Source organism: Elaeis guineensis, chromosome 8 (genome assembly GCF_000442705.2).
Source record: "Elaeis guineensis isolate ETL-2024a chromosome 8, EG11, whole genome shotgun sequence".
NCBI classification, from domain to species: Eukaryota; Viridiplantae; Streptophyta; class Magnoliopsida; order Arecales; family Arecaceae; genus Elaeis; species Elaeis guineensis.
In genome coordinates this window covers 1,204,456-1,226,881 of record NC_026000.2, presented here as the reverse complement: position 1 = coordinate 1,226,881, position 22,426 = coordinate 1,204,456, and the positions used below count along the sequence as shown (strand labels likewise).

Sequence of the window (22,426 nt, the reverse complement as noted above, 5' to 3'; positions counted from 1 at the left end):
GGGGGCTGCCAGTCAAATATACTCCACTCCATCCGGTAATTAGTCAACCCATGTAGCTGCCCTGCTGTTGGACTGGCTCAGAATTGTTTCTAGTTGGACAGCACGTGGAATTGCGGTTGTTTCTTCAAGTCGGGTCCCGTCCAAATCTGGATTGTCCAAATTTTATAAGCCTGCATTTGACCCAGTTTTTACTTTGGAAGAAAATAATTCTCTTTGCATTTCTACACCTGAATTTCAATTTTCGACAAAGGTATGTTCCTTTAAACTTGTTATTCTCTGGATGGGATGGGAAATTGCGATCCATTAAAAAAATATTATCCATGAAGAAGGGAGAGAATCTGCTTCATCACCATTTACTCTATATATTTTCCTGTTCACCATGTACATCTGAGTGTAATTCTTTTTTGATCTTCAATTCATATAGAAGATTAAAACCTCTCTGATGTTGTTTTATTAAATTTTTTGTTTGATGAGAGGGACAGGGAGAGAGGAGGCAGAATACCAATTTTAAAAACCTGAAGGATGGCAGAATACTTAGACAAGTTATTAGCTTTTGCTCTGAAACATAATTGTAACCGGCCGTCCTCAGGTTTGCGTTTAGAAGATCCAAGTCATAAGATTCAGAAGCGTCATCCTACGGAGGTTTTCGGCACAGTCTAAGATACATGATGAACATGCATCTCCAAGTCTGCCATGATGCGAGTCGTGCCTGAAGTGGAGCAAACCTACACGACATCCCTAATTCATCAATACACTCTGAAATACTCTAGCATTAAGTCAAAACTTTATATACGATTATAATGTCATGCATATTTCAAATATGAATTTGGAGACGAGCATTTTTTAGGTTGACAGTGGCATGTTGGATCCACTTCCATTCCTCTTTCCTTTCCTTTCATAAAGCACCAGCCAAAAGTTCAACTACTGTTATGTGATCTTGACCTAAAAACCCTGTCGATTATCTTTTGAAGCGCTTGCTTAGCTTCTTCCAAAGTTTCCACTTCGTGCTCCACTTCAAATGATAGCCTCTGAATGTTGAACTGCATAGACAAAGTTTGTCAATTAAAAAAAGGGCATGTAATTTCAAATATGATGAGCTACCTAGACTTCTGCAATTTTTTTTTTTTTTTTGATCCAATTATTTTTGAATGAATAGCCAGAAGCACTATAGAGGATCCAAACATATAACTTCACCTGTATGTTCAACAAAATCATTAATTTATCTCCAGACAAGCAGGATTATAGGAAGATATGGTATCTTGAAAGCAGAAGGATTGAGATTAATCAGCATCATGGGGAAAAGATGGGCACCGCCCTCTAACATATCAGTGGAAGGAAAATATAGGAACTGGAGGATAATAGTCATGACTACATATGCATACGTTCAGGCAATCTCTTATGATGAAACACAGAATGCTTTGCAGGTTTTACTAAAATGTATATTCTAGCAAGGTAGCACCAGCTACCCCATGAATTCGGATGTCTACTAATCTGAAGTGTCTAGTCAACAAGCCACAATCTTGTAAGGGCTTTTAATATGACCACACGCACATCGGTGCTACCCCATGAATTTGGATGTCTACTAATCTGAAGTGTCTAGTCAACAAGCCACAATCTTGTAAGGGCTTCTAATATGACCACACGCATATCTTTATCCATCCTTCCAGTTGACAACTAGATGTTTACTTGTTTAACCACACTACAAGAGGAGGTATTGGTCTTTGGAAATCCATAACGCAACCCCATATGAGAAGCCTATTGAGTTAGAAATGCCTATACAAAAACTTGTATGCCCGGCTTCCTCAATGACACAAACATGACAAAAGTAAAAAGCCCCAGGATAAGTTTCCCACTCAAATGATGTACAAAAGGACACGACGAGGCTTTAGAGTTGGTAAGATATTCATAATCCCCTCAGAGAAAAAAAACACCCTAGAGGTTCCACATGCTGGAAAAAAGAACAACTTTTGGCATATAATTCCTAAGGCAGCCAATTCCCATAAATTAGGATCAATGCTGGGACTCTGATGTATTGCATCAGTACTTCCCCACAAGCTTTGATAGCATTCAATCACCTATTCCCTACATTTTGAAATAACTCTAGTTCAACTGTGAATAACATGGTAACAATCGAGGCCTGTTGGCTTTTCTAGGCAGCTGGCACTCAAATGAACCAAGGTTTTTTATGGTGGCACCCTTATCAAGCAGAATTTTCTCTAAGATCATCGGTTGACTTGAAAGCAGCAACAACGTATCTGAAAGCTATATGAAAAGCCAAACTCAAATACTATCTAGATTCTGATTAGCATCTAGTCCTTAAAATATGTATACCCTTACTTTTGTTTTCTCCTATGGTTTCTAATTTATCACATGGATCTGATCCATCCCTCGTGATCATGATGTCTAAATGTCAACAGTAATTGACAAAGTGTAACATCCAGCTGCTATGAAATAAGTTCTGATAACAATCTCAATAATTGAGAATCTTCATTGCCAGTTTTTCTATAGAAGAATCTTAACATCAAGATAACAGATCACAAAACAAATGCAGCAAATCAACTAACTAATGTTAGAGCTTTGCATCTTATACCTGTGCACCTTGGCGAACACGTATATCAGTCCCCTTGCTGTCAATGGATATGAGAGCCGCATCATCTATCTCCACTTCTGTAGATAAAAGTTCTTTAAGTGGTTTTGAGAATATCACATTCAGTTCCTGCCCAAGAAAACATAAATATCAGGCTGCACATTACTGGGATAGAAAGGACATTTCGGATATGTTAATTCTCATTTAAAGCTTTCCAAACCAGAGAATAGAGAAGTGAAAGTAATAACTCAAATTGTTTGATGCAGCAAAAGCAGCATTCACAAGCATACCTTTAGATTTTGTTCTCCACCATCAGCTGCAATCTTGTCAGGTTGAAGGGCCTCATATTCCTTGACATCTACCCATTGAACTGTACCGAAGCCTCCGATGAAATATATGTCACTGATAATAATTGTATGCAGAATTAAGACCATGTATGTCAAGTAGGGATGTCAACAGGATGGATAACCGAATATTTTACCCATTCCCAAACCGAATGGGGCGGTTTTAGCCAAAACTAAGTGGGGAAGGTTTTGGTGATGGGTTTAAAAATTAAAAACCGTTTAGTTTTGGTTTCGGTTAAGGTTTTGGTGAAGCCGAAATCAAACTCGAAACTGAACCCGAGACCAAACATAATCGATATTTAATATCCTTTATATTTGGTGTAAAGCCAAATTACTAACTCCATGGGAATGGTTGTGTTATTATTTTTAGATATATTTATTAGATGAGTTGGCATGAATTATATTATAAAAATTATGGATGATATCTTTAATTTGGTTATTTATATGTGAAAATTTTGAAATGAATTAAAAATGTTAAATGGTTTGTGGTTTTAGTTTTGGTTTTGCGGATTTTTTCAGTGGTAGTTATAGTTTTTATTTCAAAATCCATTTGGGTTTGGTTTTGGTTTCAATTTCAGCAGGTGCAAGTGGATTTTGGTTTGGGCTCCAATTTTTTCACTAACCACACCAAATCCACCCTGTGGACATTCCTCATATCAAGGTTAGCAAAACTGACTCAAACTATTCAGTTCATGGTGCAACAAACCGAACTGGTGGGAAACCAGCAGGGAACCGAGTTGGTTTGCTGGTCCAGTTTGGAACTCAGTCCAAACTGGTCTGAACTGATCTAGTATACTTCATAAAATGCAAGTCATAAAGTTCTAAGCAGCTTCACCAATCTAGTATGCACTACCTGTTCTTCAAGATTAATTGCAAGATGATGTTAATTTTTTCTAGTGCCAATAAGTCATTCTTTTAAGCATCGGGGTGTATTTGCAGTCATGAATCCACCCTTGATTTATTATATCATAGATATTCTTCTTATTAGATTGAGGGAGGAGAATATAGATTCAACTTCATTACTGCTGGTATTTCCTAAAATTGCTGAATATGTCCATGATTAATATACTTCAGTTCCAAGCCAGATACTATTTTCACTTTTAAAGATTTGCCTCACTCCAAGGTAAGCCTGGTCTGTTGAAATTATTTGTGAAGCGATTAATAGTAGGTTGAGGGTTGCAAAATTTGATCAATCCTCATGCAGAGATTTTATGATTAGAGTTTTAATATATAGATAAGACTGGTTTTTGTTGTCTTTGGTGCACAATACTGTTAAGTATCAATATTTTATTATTATGAGCTTTATTTGTTATGGGCCTTAGTCGTATAATTATACAGCTGATTATATTTGACCTGGACATTAGTATAGGCTTATTTTGGAATGCTAAAAGGTGGACACCCTAGTTAAATAAAAGAAAATGGAGGACCCAAGAGGTGTTATTCTAATGTGCGACTCTCTCCTCCTTTTCTTTCACTTCTTTTCTTTCTCCTTTTTCTCTCTTCCATCTTTTGTTCTGTGCAGATCAAATCAGTAGGCTTATTAGAGCCTTTCTAGGTACCAAATAATCAATCTCATCATTTTTTTCTCGTCTTTTCAATCTCTTATTTAGCTTATTAACTTCATCAACAATTGCAATAATGAGGGCATTGGACTATTTGGTACAGGTGAAGAGGTCACAGGTGCAGCAGCTGTATCATGCAATAAAAATGGTTGATAAATGGGGGAGAAGAGTAATTTTTGGTTTTGGATCAAGGATTCCCATGCACGTTTAGTGTCAAAAAATTCCCTCCATCCATAGAACCAAAGACTATAAGTCTATAAGACATCTCTTTCTCTCCCTTTTTTTTCTTCTGAAACTAAAAGTAAACTTGAAAGACCAAACTTTGGAACTATATTGTTCATTTGGGATGAGCTTTACCGTATACCACGATACTGAATATCTTGTGCAGTTTTCTGATTAGTATCTAAAGTTGATACCACTCAACTCAACTGAACTTTTAATCCCAAACTAGTTGGAGTCGGCTATATGCATCTTTTTCCTCCATTCCATCAGGTTTAGGCCCATACTTTCTAAAACAAGTTGAGATATCAAGTCTTTCTTTACTGCTTCATTCCATATGATTTTTTGTCTACCTCTACCCCTCTTCATGTCTTCTACATGCATTAAATCACTCCTTTCTACTGGTGCATGGATTTTTTAAATTAATGTTTATAGCATCATTCTTTTGCCTCTCTCAATTGAAATGCAGTCCAAATTTGAACTAAAATCACCTTAGTCATTATCCTACAAAAATCAAAGAGCATTAGTTTACAAATCCAGATTTAAGTTATTTCATTATTTCTTAAAAATATAATTATTGTAGCATAAGGAAGCATAGCTCTGCTTCACTCAAGAAAATACCATTTGTAATATAAGCACATTCACTCAAAGTATTTATGTCTTTCTTCCTTTTTTTCCTTTTTTTTTTTTATGGCACATAACCTCTGTGGGGTTTTGAACTCAGTTTTCTACCTTAGTGATCTGAGGTATCAACTACTATACCGAGAAGGGCTTATTTATAGTAATAGAATTTGTACAATGTTACACTAAGACATTAAAAGGCACTCAAACATTTTACCAGCCCAATGGTTTGTTTTGTAATCTCCTAAAGAATCCCTTTGCACCAATTTCTGTCATAGCATATTTTATAATGGTGAAAAGAAATACAAAAGTTCAGCATAGGCCTAAATTTATTTCCTTTTTTCTCCATTTCTTTTGATAGAACAATGCTTTTATATGAACTGTGGTGAATTTGAGGATGCAAGATGGGCTACCAGCTTCTTTTCTCTTGCTACCAATGCTACCCCCTCATTCATGACTGGGCAACAATGATGGCACTAGGAAAGATCAACATGGGGATGACCTCTGTCTGCTCAAACCCTGTCCGTTAAATAGAACTTTCGTGCTTAGTATATGTTACTGGATTGTTGTCATGGAGAAGGACCAAACACCAGCAAGAAAAGTTCAGGAGCAAACCTTATATTCTGCATCCTATAATAGTAAAAGTTTCCCCATTGTTGGGATGACCATTGTTGGTGTTTTGCTATGTATTGCTTGTGAGCCCATTCCTGAAGTTGGCACAAAAACATCATGTTTAAGAACATTCATCCATCATTCATATGAAAAGAAACAGAAAGAACCATTCAGTAACATGCCTTCATCAAAATTGATGTTCAGATTTGGACATGTCACATAACATCTGATAAGGATTTACAACCACAAAGCAGTTGAGCACCAAACCTAAGGCTCCAGATGGTTCGGGGCATTATAAAATGTTATTCTACAGAAAGAGAACACCATAAATCTTGCAAGCCTACTAAAGGACAAACTCTTCCATATGACTGAGACAAAAGACAACCTCACAGGTTCCACAAGCTCCAGGAAGCGTGTTAGGTATCATATGTTCTCAAATAACAAGTGTCTATCAAGTTTGAACTAGTCAAAATTTGGGCCACCGAAGACTTCTAGCAAGCCCATATAATCAAAATTTAGCATTCCACCTAAGGAACCACATTTCTTTTTGGCCATAGAACTACATATAATACATGAATCTTTTAAGACATGCACTATGGTCTGTGATACTAAAGACTGTGGAAGCATTGTTGCGTACATGTGCTACCTGTATTTATGTTCACATGTGTTACTAATTTTTGTTTAGTTGCACACAAGTCACAGAAAATATACTTCATAAAGCTGTAAGCAGCTTCACCAATCTAGTATGCACCATCTGTTCTTCAAGATTAATTGCATGCTGATGTTGATTTTCTAGTGCCAACAAGTCGGATTCTTTTGAGAAGCAGGATATACTTTGCAGTCATAAATCACCACTTTATTTACTGTATTGTAGATATTCTTATTAGATTAAGAGAGGAGAATATAGATTTAACTTCATTATTGCTGGTATTTTCCAAAATCACTGATTATGCCCATAATTAAGATACTTCAGTTCCAAGCCAGACGCTATTTTCACTTTTAAAGATTTGCCCTGCTCCAAGGTAAGCCTGGTCTGTTGAAATAATTTGTGAAGGGATTAATAACAGATTGAGGGTTGTGAAATTTGATCAATCCTTGTGCAGAGATTTTATGATTAGAGTTGCAATACAGAGATGAGATTGGTTTTTGTTTTTGTTACACAGTACTGTCAAGTATTGAAATTTTACTATTATGATCTTCATTTGTTATGCGCCTTAATTGTATACATACACAGCTGATTATATTTGACCAGGACTTCAGTATAGGGTTATTTTGGAATGCTAAAAAGTGGACACCCTAGTTCAACAGAAGCAAAGGGGGATACAAGAGGTGTATTCTGATGTGCGGCTTTTCCCTTCCCTTCTTTTCTTTTTCCTGTTCCTCTCTTCTATCTTTATTCTGCACAGATTAAATCAGCAGCCTTATTAGAGCCTTTCTAGGTACCAATGTGGCCAAATAAATGGACTTTTCAGTCTGTACATGGTATTAGAGCAATAGGATCTTCATTTTCACTGTGTATGTTTGGTTTTCACTTCTTCAATCTTGTTCTTCCTTTCCATAGAAGATTCAAAGCCTCTCTTCTCTGCTAAATCTATAACGAACATAGAGGCAGTAGCATCTATGATGTGCTGTGAACCTTGTGTAAAAGTATTGCTGCGTTTGTGGTCTCTTCATGCATACCTACATGCACAATAAAATGGAGAGATCTGAAATTTCTCGAAAGTATCCATGTTGCAGAGATTTGTGGATCAAGAGGAGGTATTCTGCCAACATATTGGTGACTTCTATTGCTTCAAGTATACAGAGACAAACTGTGACCAGATCTCGTATGTTTGACAGGGAAATCAATTTATTATTGCTGCAGATCAAGTGAATTACAGTTGTATGCAGTAGATTTATTCTTCATGAAAACTTTTTTGGATAGTTATCTACCTTTCTATGGCTGCAAATTTATGAACTGCAATCTGTAGCCCTGTTATTACTAAACTTCAAGCATGGATAAAAAAGAATTTTTGCTCCATGGTGGGTGATATTGTTAATATACAGATGAAAACATCAGTGAAATTAAATGGAACAAATTACTTTGAATGCGAGGTGTGTCTCAAAATATTTCTGACTGGAAATGGAAGGCTGAAATACCTATTGGAGGATCCTGCTTACTCTAATGATAGTAGGTTTGCAGAATGGAGCCAATAGATTTGGCTTGGAATAGTATGAAGCCCTATCAGTCATAAAGTTATGTTCTTTGACACAGCTAAGGAGATCTGGGAGGCCCTGCATGATATGTATTCTGCTGAAGAAAAAATAGCAAAGTTTATGAGTTATATCAGAAGACCTTCCAGCTTCAGCGAGGATCTAATACTATGAGTAAATATTATAGTAATCTTAGAGGTATGCAGGATGAGTTAAAGGTCTATCAGCCTCTTACAAACAACGTAGATAAGATGAGGCAACAGATGGAAGAATTTCAATTTTCTAAGTTTCTCCCAAGTTGAATTAAAATTATCAACATCTTGGAATGTCATTTTTGGCTAGCAATGAAATACCATCTTTGAAAGAAATGTTCCCGAATTTCCCTTGAGTCTAATGTCTGGTAAGTTAACTCAAGCTTTTCAGCGTTCAGTAACCTTCTACCCATCATATTGTGTTATTCAGAATCTAAAGACATGGAGGAATATTGATCGGAGGCGTGAAATTAATGGATTATACTACTCGACAGTGGATCTGATTGTGAATCAAGTGCTGCAGTTTTGCCAGCATGTCCTTCTCCTTACCAGTGGCACCATCAGTTGGGACGTCCTTCTTCACATAGTTTTAAATTTCTTGTACCATCTTTCGAGCCTTTGTTGCAGTTTGACAGTGTGGCTTGTTAGTTAACATCTTAGAGTGTCCTCTCCTCCATGTGTTGATAAACAAGCATTAGCTCCCTTTGAGTTGGTCTATTCTGATATTTGGGGACCAAATAGAGTTTATTATTCTGATTTTAGGTACTTTATTATCTTTAATGATGCTTACTCTAGAATGACATGACTTTAATTAATGAACGATCGTTTAGGAGTTTTTCCTCTCACAGCTATTCTATAAGAAGTTCAAATTCCATTTAATAGAAACGACAGTTGTCTTCATCCTAATAATGCAAAGCTTATATTGTTCCCATTTGTTTAATGAATATATTGCTCAATATAAAATTATCCATCAAGCATCTTGCTCACATACACAACAAAAGAATGGTATAGCAGAAAGAAAGAACCATCATTTTATAGAAGTTGGTTGAGCTCTTTTATTGAAATGCATGTTTCAAAGTTTTTTTTCTGGGGTGGGGATGGGGGGTGGCTGGCGCTAATGCATGTTAATAAATCAGATGCCATCTTCATTCGTTCTCAATGATATTGCTCAATTTACCATGCTATTTTCAAGAAAATTCTTGCTTATACCTCTCAAAATATTTGGTTGTGTTTGTTTTGTACAAATCTTGGCTAAAAATCAAGATAAGATGGACTGCTAGAGCTCTCAAGTGTGTCTTTGTAGGCTATTCAAGAACACAAGAAGGATATTATTGCTATAGTTCACACTCCAAAGGATATCTTATATCCGTTGATGTTGCTTTTTCTTTGAGAATACTTCATATCTTTCAGCTACAGGCCAAGTCGCTGATACTCTACTGTTTGAGTTTAATTCCTTGTTCCTCTTTCTGTAAACCCAATTTCAACTTCTGTTGAACCACAAAAATCATCTCCAACTCAAGAGAAGGGCATGAAAGTTTCCGTGCAGCCAAAATTGCATAAGAGTAGTTCACCAACATCTCCGCCAATTAAGCGAATCACCTCCAATTCTGTTGATCCACAGCCTTCCAGGGATGATCTTCCTATTGCTCCTTGAAAGAGTAAGCATTCTTGCACTCAACATCCTATTGCAAATGTTTCATATAAAAATATCTTCACTTCATATCATTCCTTTGCATTGTTTCTCTCTTCTATTTCTATCCAAGAATCACTCTTGATTCTGGTTGGGAGAGAGATGGAAAAAGAGATGGCAGCTTTAATGTGCAATAGAACATGGGACTAGTTGATCTGTCGAGTGATAAAGCAGGTGTGGGCTGTCATTGGGTGTACATAGTGAAGTATTTCCTGATGGAAAGGTAGGCAGGCTGAAAGCCCATCTTGTTGCAGAAGGTTATACCCAAACATATGGGGTACATTATTCTAAAACTTTTTCTCATGTGGCAAAATTTATTTTGTTTCAAGTCATTATAACCATCGCTATGACTCAAGGGTGGCAAGTATTCCAGCTTGATGTTAAAAATGCATTGCTTCATGGTGATCTTCAGGAAAAAGTGTGCATAGAGCAACCACCAGACTATGTTGCTCAACGGGTGTCATAGAAGGTGTGCAGACTGAGAAAAGCAATCTCTAGTCTGAAGCAAAGTTCCCAAGCGTGGTTTGATAAATTAAGCAGAAGTGTAATGATCCATGGGTTTAAAAGAAGCCAGGCAGATTATTCTGTTTGTTAAACATAGCATACAACATGTAGTAATCATGGTTGTATATACAGATGATATCATAATCACTAGAAGTAACGAAGAAGGGCTTAGAAAAGTGAAAGAGCACCTTTGCAAGCACTTTTGTACCAAGAATTTGAGATTCCTGAAGTATTTTTGGGTATTGGGTGGTTTAATTTAGAGGTTATACTAGTTTGTGAGAAAGAAAATGTATGCTCGACCTTTGGCCAAAAATCGGGATGCTTGGTGCTTGACAAGTGGATACTCCTATGGATCGGAATATAAACCTTACAATGGATCAAAGGAGAGTTACTGAATATTCCCGGGACACAAGGAAGACTAAACAGAAAACTTATCTACTTGACTATTACCAGGCCAGACATTGCATTTGTTGTTAACTTGGTCAGCCAGTAGGATGGTAGCTATTTGTATATTGAGGTACTTGGAAGGATCACTAGGAAAAGGGGTTATTCACAGAGGTACAGGAAAATGGCTATTGAAAGTTTTTCTAATGCTGATTGGGGTGGATCTCCTTCATATGGAAGGTCAATCCTAGGATACTGTATTTAGTTGGAGGAAATTTAGTGACATGGAAGAGTAAGAAGCAAGGAGTTTGGGACAGATCAAGTGCTGAAGTTAAGTATAGAGCAATGGTACACAGACTGTGAGCTAATGTAGCTCAAGACTGTAATAAAAGAATTTGGCTTTGTAACCAACAATCCAATAAAAATATATTTTGATAATCAAGCAGCAATTCAGTTGCAAGAAATCATATCTTTCATGAAGGAACAAAGCACATTGAAGTGGACTGTCATTTTATTCGAGAAAAGGTGGAGGAAAAACAAATGGTTACTTCAGTTGTCAAGACAGAATCAGCTTACTGATACTTTTACAGAGTCTCTTGGGTGTTCTCAACATCACACTATTTGTTCCAAGCTCGGCATGTGAGTTATATATGCCCCAGCTTGAGGGGCAGAGTAAAGTATCACTATCTTGTTATTATGGGCTTTGTTTCTTGTGGGCCTTCATCATACAGACACACAGTGATGGTAGTAGCCCGATGCATTAGCATACTTCTATTTTTGGAATGATAAAAAGTGGATCCCCTAGTAAACTAAATAAAAGAGGGGATGCACGGAGGTGTATTCTGATGTGTAACTTTTTCCTTCTTTCTCTCGCCTCTTTTCTTTCTCTTGTTTATCTTTCCTATCTTTATTCTGTGTACATTAAAGCAACAGCCTATTAGAGCTTTGCTAGACACCGTTGCTGCCAAATAAACGGACTTTTCAGTCCCTACAGGTACTTTAGCTTCTCCATGATTCTTGAAGTACTAGGACGAGTGAAACTTAAAGTGGTGTTACTAAAAACATGAGTGCAGTAACCAGAAAATGACAGGCTTAAAGAACACAGAGCTGGAGATAGTTTTCACTCTTCTAGAACACATGCTTGTCAAGTGATTGTAAGTCTACATACATGAATTATCAGATAAAGAAAATCAATTGACTATAAGCATAGATCAGTTATAGGATTATTAACAGTTTATTGGAAGCAATTGCTGGCAGTAACAAGAAGACGTGTGATGAACAAGCTATACACAACAATACCTTGAATGTCCAACCATACACCCAAAACTCATATTCAAAGAGCAAAGATTTTGTAATGAAAAATATCAAAAGTAGAAATACGTCGCATTTTGTACCTTTTAATTCCTTTTTTTTTTGTAGAACCTTTTAACTTCTTTCATTGGCTATCATATCTTTATACCCCCTAGGTTATACTCCTTGATGAAGCTTCAAGCACTTTCTTATATAGTGGGCTTCCAAGACCCTAAGTTTTTGACTGAATAAATTGCTAAGACAAAACATATGCTACCAAAGTCGAAGTTTGTTAACTTCGATGCAAGAGACCAAGTCAAAAATTGAAGATTGCCAAATTTAGAGAAAGAAATCTTTGAAAAAAATTAATTATTTATATATCTTATTTCATTGTTTCCCAATATGATGAAAAATTTCCTCCATCTTCTAGGAGCACTTCTTATATTCTTCAACTTGAAGTGTTTGACAATCGTAGCAGCATGTAACTTAGGTCAGCATGCTCAGGATTTAGATGTTTTGATCAAAGTTTTAAATCCCGTGAGATGGGGCTGTCTTGATTTTTTCATGGAATGGGACGTGTTGCCATCCCACTCCGTCTCGATACTTGGGACAAAAGATGTTCCAAGACATCCCGATCAAAATGCTAGGACGCTAGCAGGACGGCCCTGCCCCTTCACATGGGATGGTACGCCGTCTCAATGTCTCACAGGACGTCCCGCTAGAACCTAGATCCTTGGTCTTGATATGAACGATTTTATCCTTTTCTCAAAAAATCTTCCTACCCAATCTAGCACTCTCATCATAATCTCCTAGTCTGGTTATCCTCTTTATCCCCTCCATGAAATAGAGATCAGTTTCATGCATCCTTGCCAGCAACAGTGATGGCACAGCTGGCAATCCTCAGGTTAACCAATTGACAGAGCTTAACAAAAGAACCCCTAATGCATACTCACCCCAAAAGTTGGTTTGTATTCACATAGAGTAAATTGGGTATGTGCATCCATGCATCTGCATGTGTGTAAGTGAGAGAGAACAAAAGAGATAGAGTGAAAAAGAGCATAGGGAGAAATTACATGATGATGAAAACTAATAACTAACCACTTAGACTTGCATGCGTATGTATGTAGGTATGCATGCATGCATGCAACATATGTATGTATATGCATGTATGTATGTATCTATTCTCTACCAGTAAAATAGTTGACTAAAAACAACAATGAAATGAGTTAATATGCTCTTGGAGCAACCTGTTGGTCAGCTGGGAGAGGGGCAGTATCTCCAAATATTGTCACACGTGCATTTGATAAACTGCTCCATCCAGGTATCTGCAAATAAAGAAAGCTAGATACTGAGGAAAACAGGAAAAGTGGTCCTCCAGAGAGATTTATATGCATAAGAAGAGTCACACCTGTACAACAAGGGTGCATCTGGGATCTGCCAACAGGTTCCGGGTGTGTATAGCCAATGGTGACAGTGAAAAAATTGGGTCTGCATAGAATTGGAAAAGATAACGTATGGGATATTGGAAATACAGATTATGTGTACGCACTAAGATTCTATGCTAACTTACGGCCGACTGAATCTGTTGCAAAGTCAACCAGAGAACCAAATGGATATCCTGCACTACGATGATGCATCCGAGACATTACAGTGGACAAATGAGCAAATCTGGCCTGTTTTACAAAAATAAACAGTAAGAGTAACATAGTCAACTTAAAAGGAACTGGAAGGCATTGTAATGATCCAATAATTAAAATCAAAGCATTTAAGTGACTATGAGAAAAAGAGAAAGCAGATTATTCTTCATATATATGACCTTACCTGCTCCATCAGATTACGAACAGCCAAGGCTGGCGGAGGTAAATCATGAGCAGAGGTTGCACTCTGTACACCACCTGAAATAGGTGTTCTGAAAAGCCCAGCTCTAGATCCACTGGTTCCAATTCCACAAGTGACAGGTGATACCATCTCTGATTTTTCAGTGATGCCTATTTCTTGGCTACCATTGTGACTGCAATTTCTCTTCAATAATACAAGAGAAGCCATCATGATAATCATGTTTTAGTGATTGCTCATTTCTAACGATGATCAAACAATCTAGAAAACAAAGGCTGTAAAGTAGAGATACATGAAGAAAAAATTTATAGAAAACTTTCATCTGGTTTGAGAAACAAGCAAGTCTTGATTAATTATAAATCCACAGTGTTTTCTTGTTTCAGTCTTCTCTTTCATCTCAATGAGTTTTAAAGGCCAATTCAACAATGTTCAAATTGTAGATAACCTATCCACACAAGATATGATACCAAAAAAATAATATAAAAGAAGTATAAAACGTAATAATACATATAAGTTCTTATATTGCTTGATACAAGAATTTATTCTATAAGAAGTTGAGCTCATGCCTCAATTGTCAGTTCAGCATTATGTGGTCCTTTGTTTTATATGATATAGATAATAAACTATAGCACTTTTTACATGGGCAGAAATGGATGTTTTGAAGATGCCAGCACTAAATCTAGTTATTGCACTTACTTATTTACCATGTACTTGTATTAAGGTGGTTATAAAAAAAATATGGGAATAGAGGTTCAGATGCCTGGATGTCCTATGGGCAGGCCATAAAATTACAGATCTATTCCCCTGCTCTGGAGTGAAGAGGGAGGCCATGAACTGTGTCAAAACCAAACCGCAAAATCTGGATAAGTCACAACCAGAAAAATCCATAGCTGCAAGTACAGCAAGTTGATGAGGCTACTCATTACGGATTTCATCACGAGGTTTTTTTCAGACTGGAAGAGATCAAAGATTTGAACCTTAGGAAGTCCTAGAGAAGGCAGTTGGACAAAAATAGCTTTCCTGCTTTTCCTTCAGAAGTTCTAGGATGTTCCTGAGATGGAAACATAGACAGTCTTCAAAGAAATGCATGGAGGCAGAGCAGATAGTGATAGATTATTACCCTTAGAGTCCCCAAAGAATGACAGAGTAGAGAAAATGTGAGGTTTTAGATCTATTTTGAAATGTAAATGAGGTAATCTCGATAATTACTAATATTTTAGCAAAAGGTGAGCGTCAGGGAATACATTGATTGGTCTCTGGATCATCAAAGCGGGGTATACACATCTTCCCAAGAGACGATTTAATGTCGGTGGAAATCCAAAGAAAGAAGAGTGATGTCCCGGAAAAGGATGGCAATTTCAATTTTCTTGGTGCATTCAGATTCATCCCTTGACATGTTTCCCATTCTCAACCAAGGGTACATTCCCTTCAATGAAGGCTCAAATTGCAGAAAGGTGACCTCTCTTTCTTCTTGCCTTTTTTTTCTGTTGTTGGTCAATGGATAAAATAGAATGCTCTGAAAGAAAGATAAGTGAGGAATGCAGAAAGACTGGATTTGCTAGAGTTTTGAGGCTATTCTCAATTTGCAACGAGCAAATAATGTTCCTTTTCTCTTCACTTTGTTTTTCTTGAGGACTGGACTTGGTTTAAGGGGCGACATTGAGATTTTGCTTTCTTTACTATTTTTAAGGTAATTCTAAACTATGGAATAGATGATGTTTATCGAGAGATGATCTTTATGGGGAAATCCACCCAGTTACAGATTGGGCATTATTTTTCTCAATGACAACTATATCACGAATTCGAACAGTAATTTTTTTGAAAAATTAGGGCAGCTAGTAATCCAGCAAAAACCATTCTTGGATGAAACCATCAGTCTAGCTCTTGTAATCAAGACTTGATTCTTAATTCAGCAATCAAACTAAAGAAACAGGAAATCATCTCATATAATGAGAAGAAAGATCAGCATGCAAGAAGAGGACCTCGACCCAAGGAAAACTCTTGTTGGCAATAAAGTTGGACACCTGCACTCAAGTGTCCATTCTCTCCATTTTCTTTTTCTTGAGGAGTGAATCTGGATCAAGAAGCAATGTTGGTTCCCCCCTCCCTCCCCCTCTCTCTCTCTACTGGTTAATTCTACCCTATGCAAGAGATGATCTTTATGGGAAATCCACAAAAGCAAGAGAGCATCTGTGACAAACGCTACCTGTCAGAATGGATGGTTACTTGCATATTACTTGTATCAAATGGAGATATCAATTTTTCTCAAAGGACTTACAAGTGCAGCGTTTATGCCCATTTCAACCATTGTTTGGTGCTGTTAGAAGGAAAGAAATGCTCAAATTTTTTGAAAGCTACCTCCAATCCTCATTCTACTATCTTTAAAGTGATTAATCTTCTAAATGATTCGTCCTTATTTTGTGGGCACAAAGAACTTTCAGGCTTCTATAAGCTATGGGAGAAAATTAAAAGTATTGCTGCCTATACCCAGCTGGCTTGTTTCTTACTTGCAGCTCCTTCTTGAGGCTTAAATTATAGACAGATTTTTCTTACTATTTTCACTCTTGGAATTCTCTTTGCTGCTTTTTTGGAGACGGTGATGGAGGTTTCTGCAGCCTTATGATTACTCTTGTGATCACTATTCATGTTGTATTTGATTGCTTTAGATACTATGTTTCTGAGTTTCCTTTTTTACATTTAACTTAGAGAAAGTTGCCTTCTCTTCAAATCTTGATCGGTCAATCCTGAATCTTCTGTTTTGCTTTCGGCTTTGCAAATGGGATTTCTTGGAGGTGCTGATTTGGATGGTCTTGTGATATGTTGCTCTAATGATCATGCTGACTTTGGAATTGCTGAAGTTGAATGCTACATTATATGTGATAAATCTGGGCATAGATCTCTCTAGGCATTATTCCATTTTAATTCTGGACTTAGTGTGTTTGACTCTATTTTTTATCTGAATTGCTCCTTTCAGCTGCTGATCGCTTGTTCTTGAATAAGATGGACAAAATATATGTTCTGTCTTGGGGCATTTGGAGCATCTTATTGTAGATGCTTTTACTCATCAGAGGGCTAATCGAAAACCATAAAATTTGATGTTGTTTGCAACTTTGGACTGCTAGGCCTCCATCATAGGTCTCTCTGTAGTTTGCTCTTCTTTTCATTGCCGGATGATGATAAAGACTCTTTGCAGCATTGTAAGGATTATATGATTTCTTGTGCTGTTGTTTGTTCAGCCTTCTGACATATCTTCTGGGTCCTGTTTAGTTTTAGTGTTTATCCTTCAAGCAGGTTTCTTTCCTTTTATATGGAAGTGGTTGTTTTGCCACTTAAAACTTTGTATATTTTCTATTTCTCTGTTCTACTTCTTCATACATTTGGCTCTTTATTAAATAAATTGGGTGACTAATAGTTTAATATCATTAGTCTCCATATATTTCAAAAAAAAAAAAAAAACCCTACTGCGACCCTATTCCGGTCCTCATCATTTATAAATTTCCATTTCTTATGAACCCAGTTGCAGATTGTGCACAAAGACACAACAATACAAACAATGAATTTGCATACAAAGGCATCTAATAATCCACTGAAAACCGTTTTTGAAACAAACCATCAATCTCGCTGTAATTGATTCCATTCTTACTTCAGCAATCAAACTCGAGAATAAGAAACCACCTCATATAACAAGAAGATCGAATCTTGAAGCATAAGGCAAGAAGAATACCTCAACCGGAGGCAAAACCTCGTCGGCGATGGAGCCAGACCCGTTCCCGGGCGCCCCATCCTCTAACTCGCCGCCACCGGAGATGTCATGGGAGAGAGCTCTGAGCCTGCTCCAACTCCTCGGGGCACTCGATTCCGACGATGATGAGAGCCTCAAGACATCAAGATTTTCTTGGGTCTTCAAGAATCCACAACATCGAAAGCTAGGAGCTTTGAACAGGAGAGGGATCGGAGACTGGCGGGAAGGAGAGATTTCAGCAAGCCTCGGAGGAACGATCGAGCTCAAGAGGGCCTCCATGGCTTCGAACCAAGAAGAGCAAGAAGCTCTATGAGCTGTCGAGGGAGGAGGCTCCGATTGTTTCGTGGCGGGGGAAGAGAATAAAAGAAAGGCTGACGGCTCCCAAATCTTCGCTCGTGGGGATCGAACGTGAGACAGTCGGATCCATATTCATTTTTAATGAATTTGGATGCGAACTAAATTCAAAAATATTAAACTAATAAAACATTAATATAATTATTTATTTTTAATAAAAAAATTATTTATTTTTTTTGAATCTATTATACCCATATCTATTTTTCTCTGATGAATGATGGTGCAGAAATTAATTAAGTACTTAAATTTATATTTATATCTGAATAAATTTAAATATAAAAATAAATTAGATTGATATTATTTAGTTCACTTCCATCTTTATTTAAAATCTAATATTGTAAGTATTTAACACCACGGATATTCTTTGGAATTTTTTGTTCGTTCTTGTTTGTTCTCTTGTAAATCTTATCTTTTCCTCCTCGTTTGGTGCTAATAGATTTCACACAGGAGGCAAAGTTCAAAACCTTTACAAAACCTGAGATGTTGTTGGATTTAAAAGTTGTGAAGTTGCTTCTATATTTTAATTGGTGCAGTTGGGATTTAAGCCATACAAACCGCAGAAGGAGCCCCCTTCTTTAGTTGAAATGTTTTCCAAAAGATGGATGTGAGGCTATTATAAAATTAAGGATGTGTTTGAATGTGCCACAGAAGTATGATTACCATGAAAATCCATAATTTTCATGAAATCATGGTATTGAAAGTTCTATGTTGAGTTATATTTCCTAAATTGATAATTTTTCATGTCTATAATCCTACCTTTTTTTTTTCCCCTATTTTTAGATCTCTCTTTTGAAATTTTTGGGGAAAAAATCCACTCTACTCGCACCAGGCAATCTTTTGAAAGCGATCTCATTTGCAAATTAGATTTTTCAAAAGTATTCGATCGGCTTATCCCTGCTTACATTTTAAATGTTTTGTCATCGCGTGGCTTTCCTGAGAAATGGGTTGGATGGATTCGTAATGTTCTTTGCTCCTCCAAATTGGGAGATTGGATCTTCTGTCGCCGTAGCCTTAAGCAGAGCGATCCTCTTTTCCTTTTCCTATTTATCCTTGCTGTTGATCCCTTGTATGCCTGCAAATGGATCGGGTTGGATCGGATCTTGAGTGATCCCGATCCGATCCAATTTTTTGATCGGATCTTGATATTGGACCCATACCCATCCCGATAAAAAATCGGAGCAGATCGGATTGGGTCCATGATCGAATTTATTGACCTATTGGATCATTCGGATTGAGTCGGATCTATATATAATCCAGCCCCAATCCATGAAATATGGGTCCGATTCGGATCCAGTTCGGATCAGATCGGATCATGGATTTAATTTATTTGAAATCTACTATCAATGAATACTAATGCTGGATGACAACTAAGAAAGGTCTTTTTTCTTTTTTTCCTCCAATCCTCTAATTGTAACTTTTAATAATTAATTGTATTTGATAGCAGAGGAAAACAAACGATTTTTAAGAAGAGTCGAGATTTCAGAAGTCCACGCAAAAGAAAAAAAATAAAAAAAATATAAATTTTATATAGTGATAAATTATCCCAATCTAAAACATCATACAAGAGGAATACTTGTACATGATTAACAATGAGACTGCATATACTATGGATGACACAATATCTGTGCACATTAGAGCATGTTCTGAAATTTCTTAAAGTCAACAAAACGAATTGGAATTCAAGAAGCCCTCTTGCTTTTGTACCTCATGGTACAATAAATATAAACCAGAAGGTTTAGAAAACTGAGTCGAACAAGAAGCCAAAAGAAGTAATCGAGATGCTTTTCATTAAAATTATCAAGAATCTATCCAATCTTTCTTCCTTAGGTTGTTATAGATATTATAACAATCAGAATAAAAGAACTGAAGGGTTTGAAAAATTTTTAGTTTTAAAGATTTTTAGTTTGAGAATCGAATGGGGAAGACCGAAGGGTTTGAAAAATTTTGGCCCAAGCCCAAACTCCTATTTGGGTGAGTCACTCTAACTAGGTTCGGATCTTATGTTTGGGTTCAGATCGGGTCGAGTCATATATCTTAAGATTCAAATTAATCCAAAAGTCTCTACGGATCGGGTTGGATTAGGTCCAAATTCAAAAAATCCAGACCTGATCTGGAAAAGAGAACGGATCCAATTTTTGAACCCAATCCAGCTCCATGGATCTTTTAAATGGATCCGGATCAGATCGAACCGAGTCGGATCGGATTGGATCACGGATTAACCCGACCCATTTACAGTCTTAACCCCTTGTGTCGCATGCTTAACAAGACCTCTTTAGAAGGGGTTTTTGAAAGGCTAGGTAATCTTTGGCTTCCTGGCGGCACAAAGATCCTTCAATACACCGATGATATTCTGATCTTCATCCATCCAAGCAAGAAAAATTTTGTCACTCTGAAACTCATTCTGTATTATTTTGAACAGATCTCTAGCTTATCTATTACCTATTAGAAGAGTTCTATTGCATTAATTGGACCAGACTCCTTGGATGAGTGTGCCTCTTGGCTTAATTGCTCCATCTCCACCCTACCATTTAATTATCTTGGGCTTCCATTAGGAGGCCGGAGGTTATCAAGAACTGATTGGAATGCTCTCCTCTCAAGGGTTGAATCCCGGCTTGCCACTTGAAAATCCAAACTTCTCTTCTTTGCAGGTAGACTCACTCTGGTTAACTCTGTCATCACCTTACTAGCTCTATACTTCATGTTCTTGTTTAGGCTACCTAGCTGGATTGCAAAGAAGATCGATTCTTATAGATGGTTGTTCCTTTGGGTGGGATCATCCTTTACTAGTGGCTTATCTTGCAAAGTCAGCTAGCCCAACATCTGTTTGAAGAAAGAGGAGGGTGGCCTCGGGGTCACAAACATTCATCAATTCAACACCTCTCTTCTTGCTAAGTGGGGGTGGAGACTACTCTCAAATGACTTCGCTCTATGGAAGAAGCAAATCCAGTGGGCATATCATAAGAAGGTCAGGCTTGGCAATACTTGAAAACCACCTAGGAGGTGCTCCTCATTATGGCGAGATGCAATCCGAAGCCTACCTACTATTTGGAATCGCACTCACTTCTTGTGTGGCAATGGTCTTTGCATCATATTCTGGAAGGATAACTGGATTGCCGATGCCCCTCTCCAAACTCTATTTTCTAATTTATTCAAATTCTGCCAAAACAAGAATGGCACAGTAGCAAGTTACTTCAACTTTACATCGAGTTCTTGGCATCTTAAATTGCCTCCAATTCCTTCCTCTGAGGTATGTACACAATTTGATCACATTGTCAGTCTTTTGAATTCTGTTACACTCAGCAATAATGAAGACTGGATGGTCTGGAAGGCTTCTTGCAACGGCGAGTTCTCCATCGCCTCCTTCTATCAATTTCTCAACTCCTCTGGGACAATCTGTATGTTTGCTTCCACCTCATGGAATCTTCCCATTCCTCTAAAAATTCATTGTTTTCTGTGGCTATGTTGGAAGCATAACTTGAATACAAGGGATGCTATTGGAAAGAAGCTTGGCAAGTCCTTGAGTGGCTGTACCATTTGGGGCACATCATCGGAATTGATAGATCATCTCTTCTCATACTGCCCCCTATTCTCCTTGATCTGGAACCCCATATGCGTAGCCTTGGTCACCCTCCCCCCTTAGTCAACATTCAGGTACTTATGCTTGGATTGGACATAGTTGAAGTTTCTGAAGTCTGCCCAACCTGTTATTTTGATGTTCTTCTCTGCCATTGCTTGGAGATGCTGGAAGGAACGTAACTCCAAACTCTTCCTGAAGAGAGCCTTTTCGACACGGGTGGTCGCATCTGATGCTTTGTCCCTCTTCAAAGATTAGTCAATCCTTTGCAATCTCAATCAACTCAAGAACTTTGGCACAATCTGATCAAGGATCAAGCGAGTAGCCTCCTCTTTGCCAAGGTCCTGACCTCCACTGCGTCGCTCCCTTCTCTATTTTGTTGTTTTATATTTGTCTCCCTGTAGTCTTCTCCCATACTACATGAAGAGTTACAACTTCCGACGTCTGTAAACTCTGCTAACTTCTTCTCTGTTGCACTCCAATAAATTTTTTTGGTGGCCTGGGCCTCCAACTTTCATCAAGAAAAAAAAAAAAAAATGGAAGAAACGATCCATTTTTGGACTTTACTGGATCTTCATACCCCTACTACACTCAAATGATCCAACACATTTAGAATAGTTGATGCAAACATTGATATTGGACATGTACTTGATGTAGATTCATGCACATGTAAAGATGGTCTTGTATATGGTAGTAATGAGGGAAGAGGTATCATGGTCCACTGAGGTCCAAAATGGGAGAAAAGCTGAGTTGTGTTTGCTAAAATAAAAATAAAAATATTTTTTTTTGTAGAATTTCTATCTTTTTCTTTTTTTTTTTTGTGGAGCAGAATTTTCGTCTTTTTCAACAACCCAACATCTCTCAAGAAGATTCAATTTTTGG

General features: G+C 37.3%; 1 protein-coding gene across 1 annotated transcript; it reads right to left on the bottom strand.

Annotated features, from left to right (window-relative positions):
• Positions 1–767: 767 nt before the first annotated feature.
• LOC105050855 (uncharacterized) lies at positions 768–18,010 on the bottom strand. Its single transcript, XM_010931047.4, has 9 exons — positions 17,599–18,010; positions 13,860–14,060; positions 13,609–13,711; positions 13,447–13,526; positions 13,286–13,363; positions 5,949–6,040; positions 2,878–2,989; positions 2,591–2,716; positions 768–1,040 (listed from the first exon to the last, which is right to left on the bottom strand). Exons 1-9 carry the CDS (start codon positions 17,893–17,895, stop codon positions 918–920), a joined length of 1,212 nt encoding a protein of 403 aa, XP_010929349.2. The 5' UTR covers positions 17,896–18,010; the 3' UTR covers positions 768–917.
• Between the last annotated feature and the right edge of the window lie 4,416 nt (positions 18,011–22,426).

Excerpts from the sequence above, each read along its gene's own strand:
- LOC105050855 (XM_010931047.4), bottom strand. The coding sequence starts at position 17,895 with ATGGAGGCCCTCTTGAGCTCGATCGTTCCTCCGAGGCTTGCTGAAATC. Across the intron at positions 13,364-13,446 it reads GATGCACCCTTGTTGTACAG|ATACCTGGATGGAGCAGTTT; the intron begins GTGTGACTCTTC and ends CTTTATTTGCAG. Across the intron at positions 2,717-2,877 it reads GTGGAGAACAAAATCTAAAG|GAACTGAATGTGATATTCTC; the intron begins GTATGCTTGTGA and ends TTTCTTGGGCAG.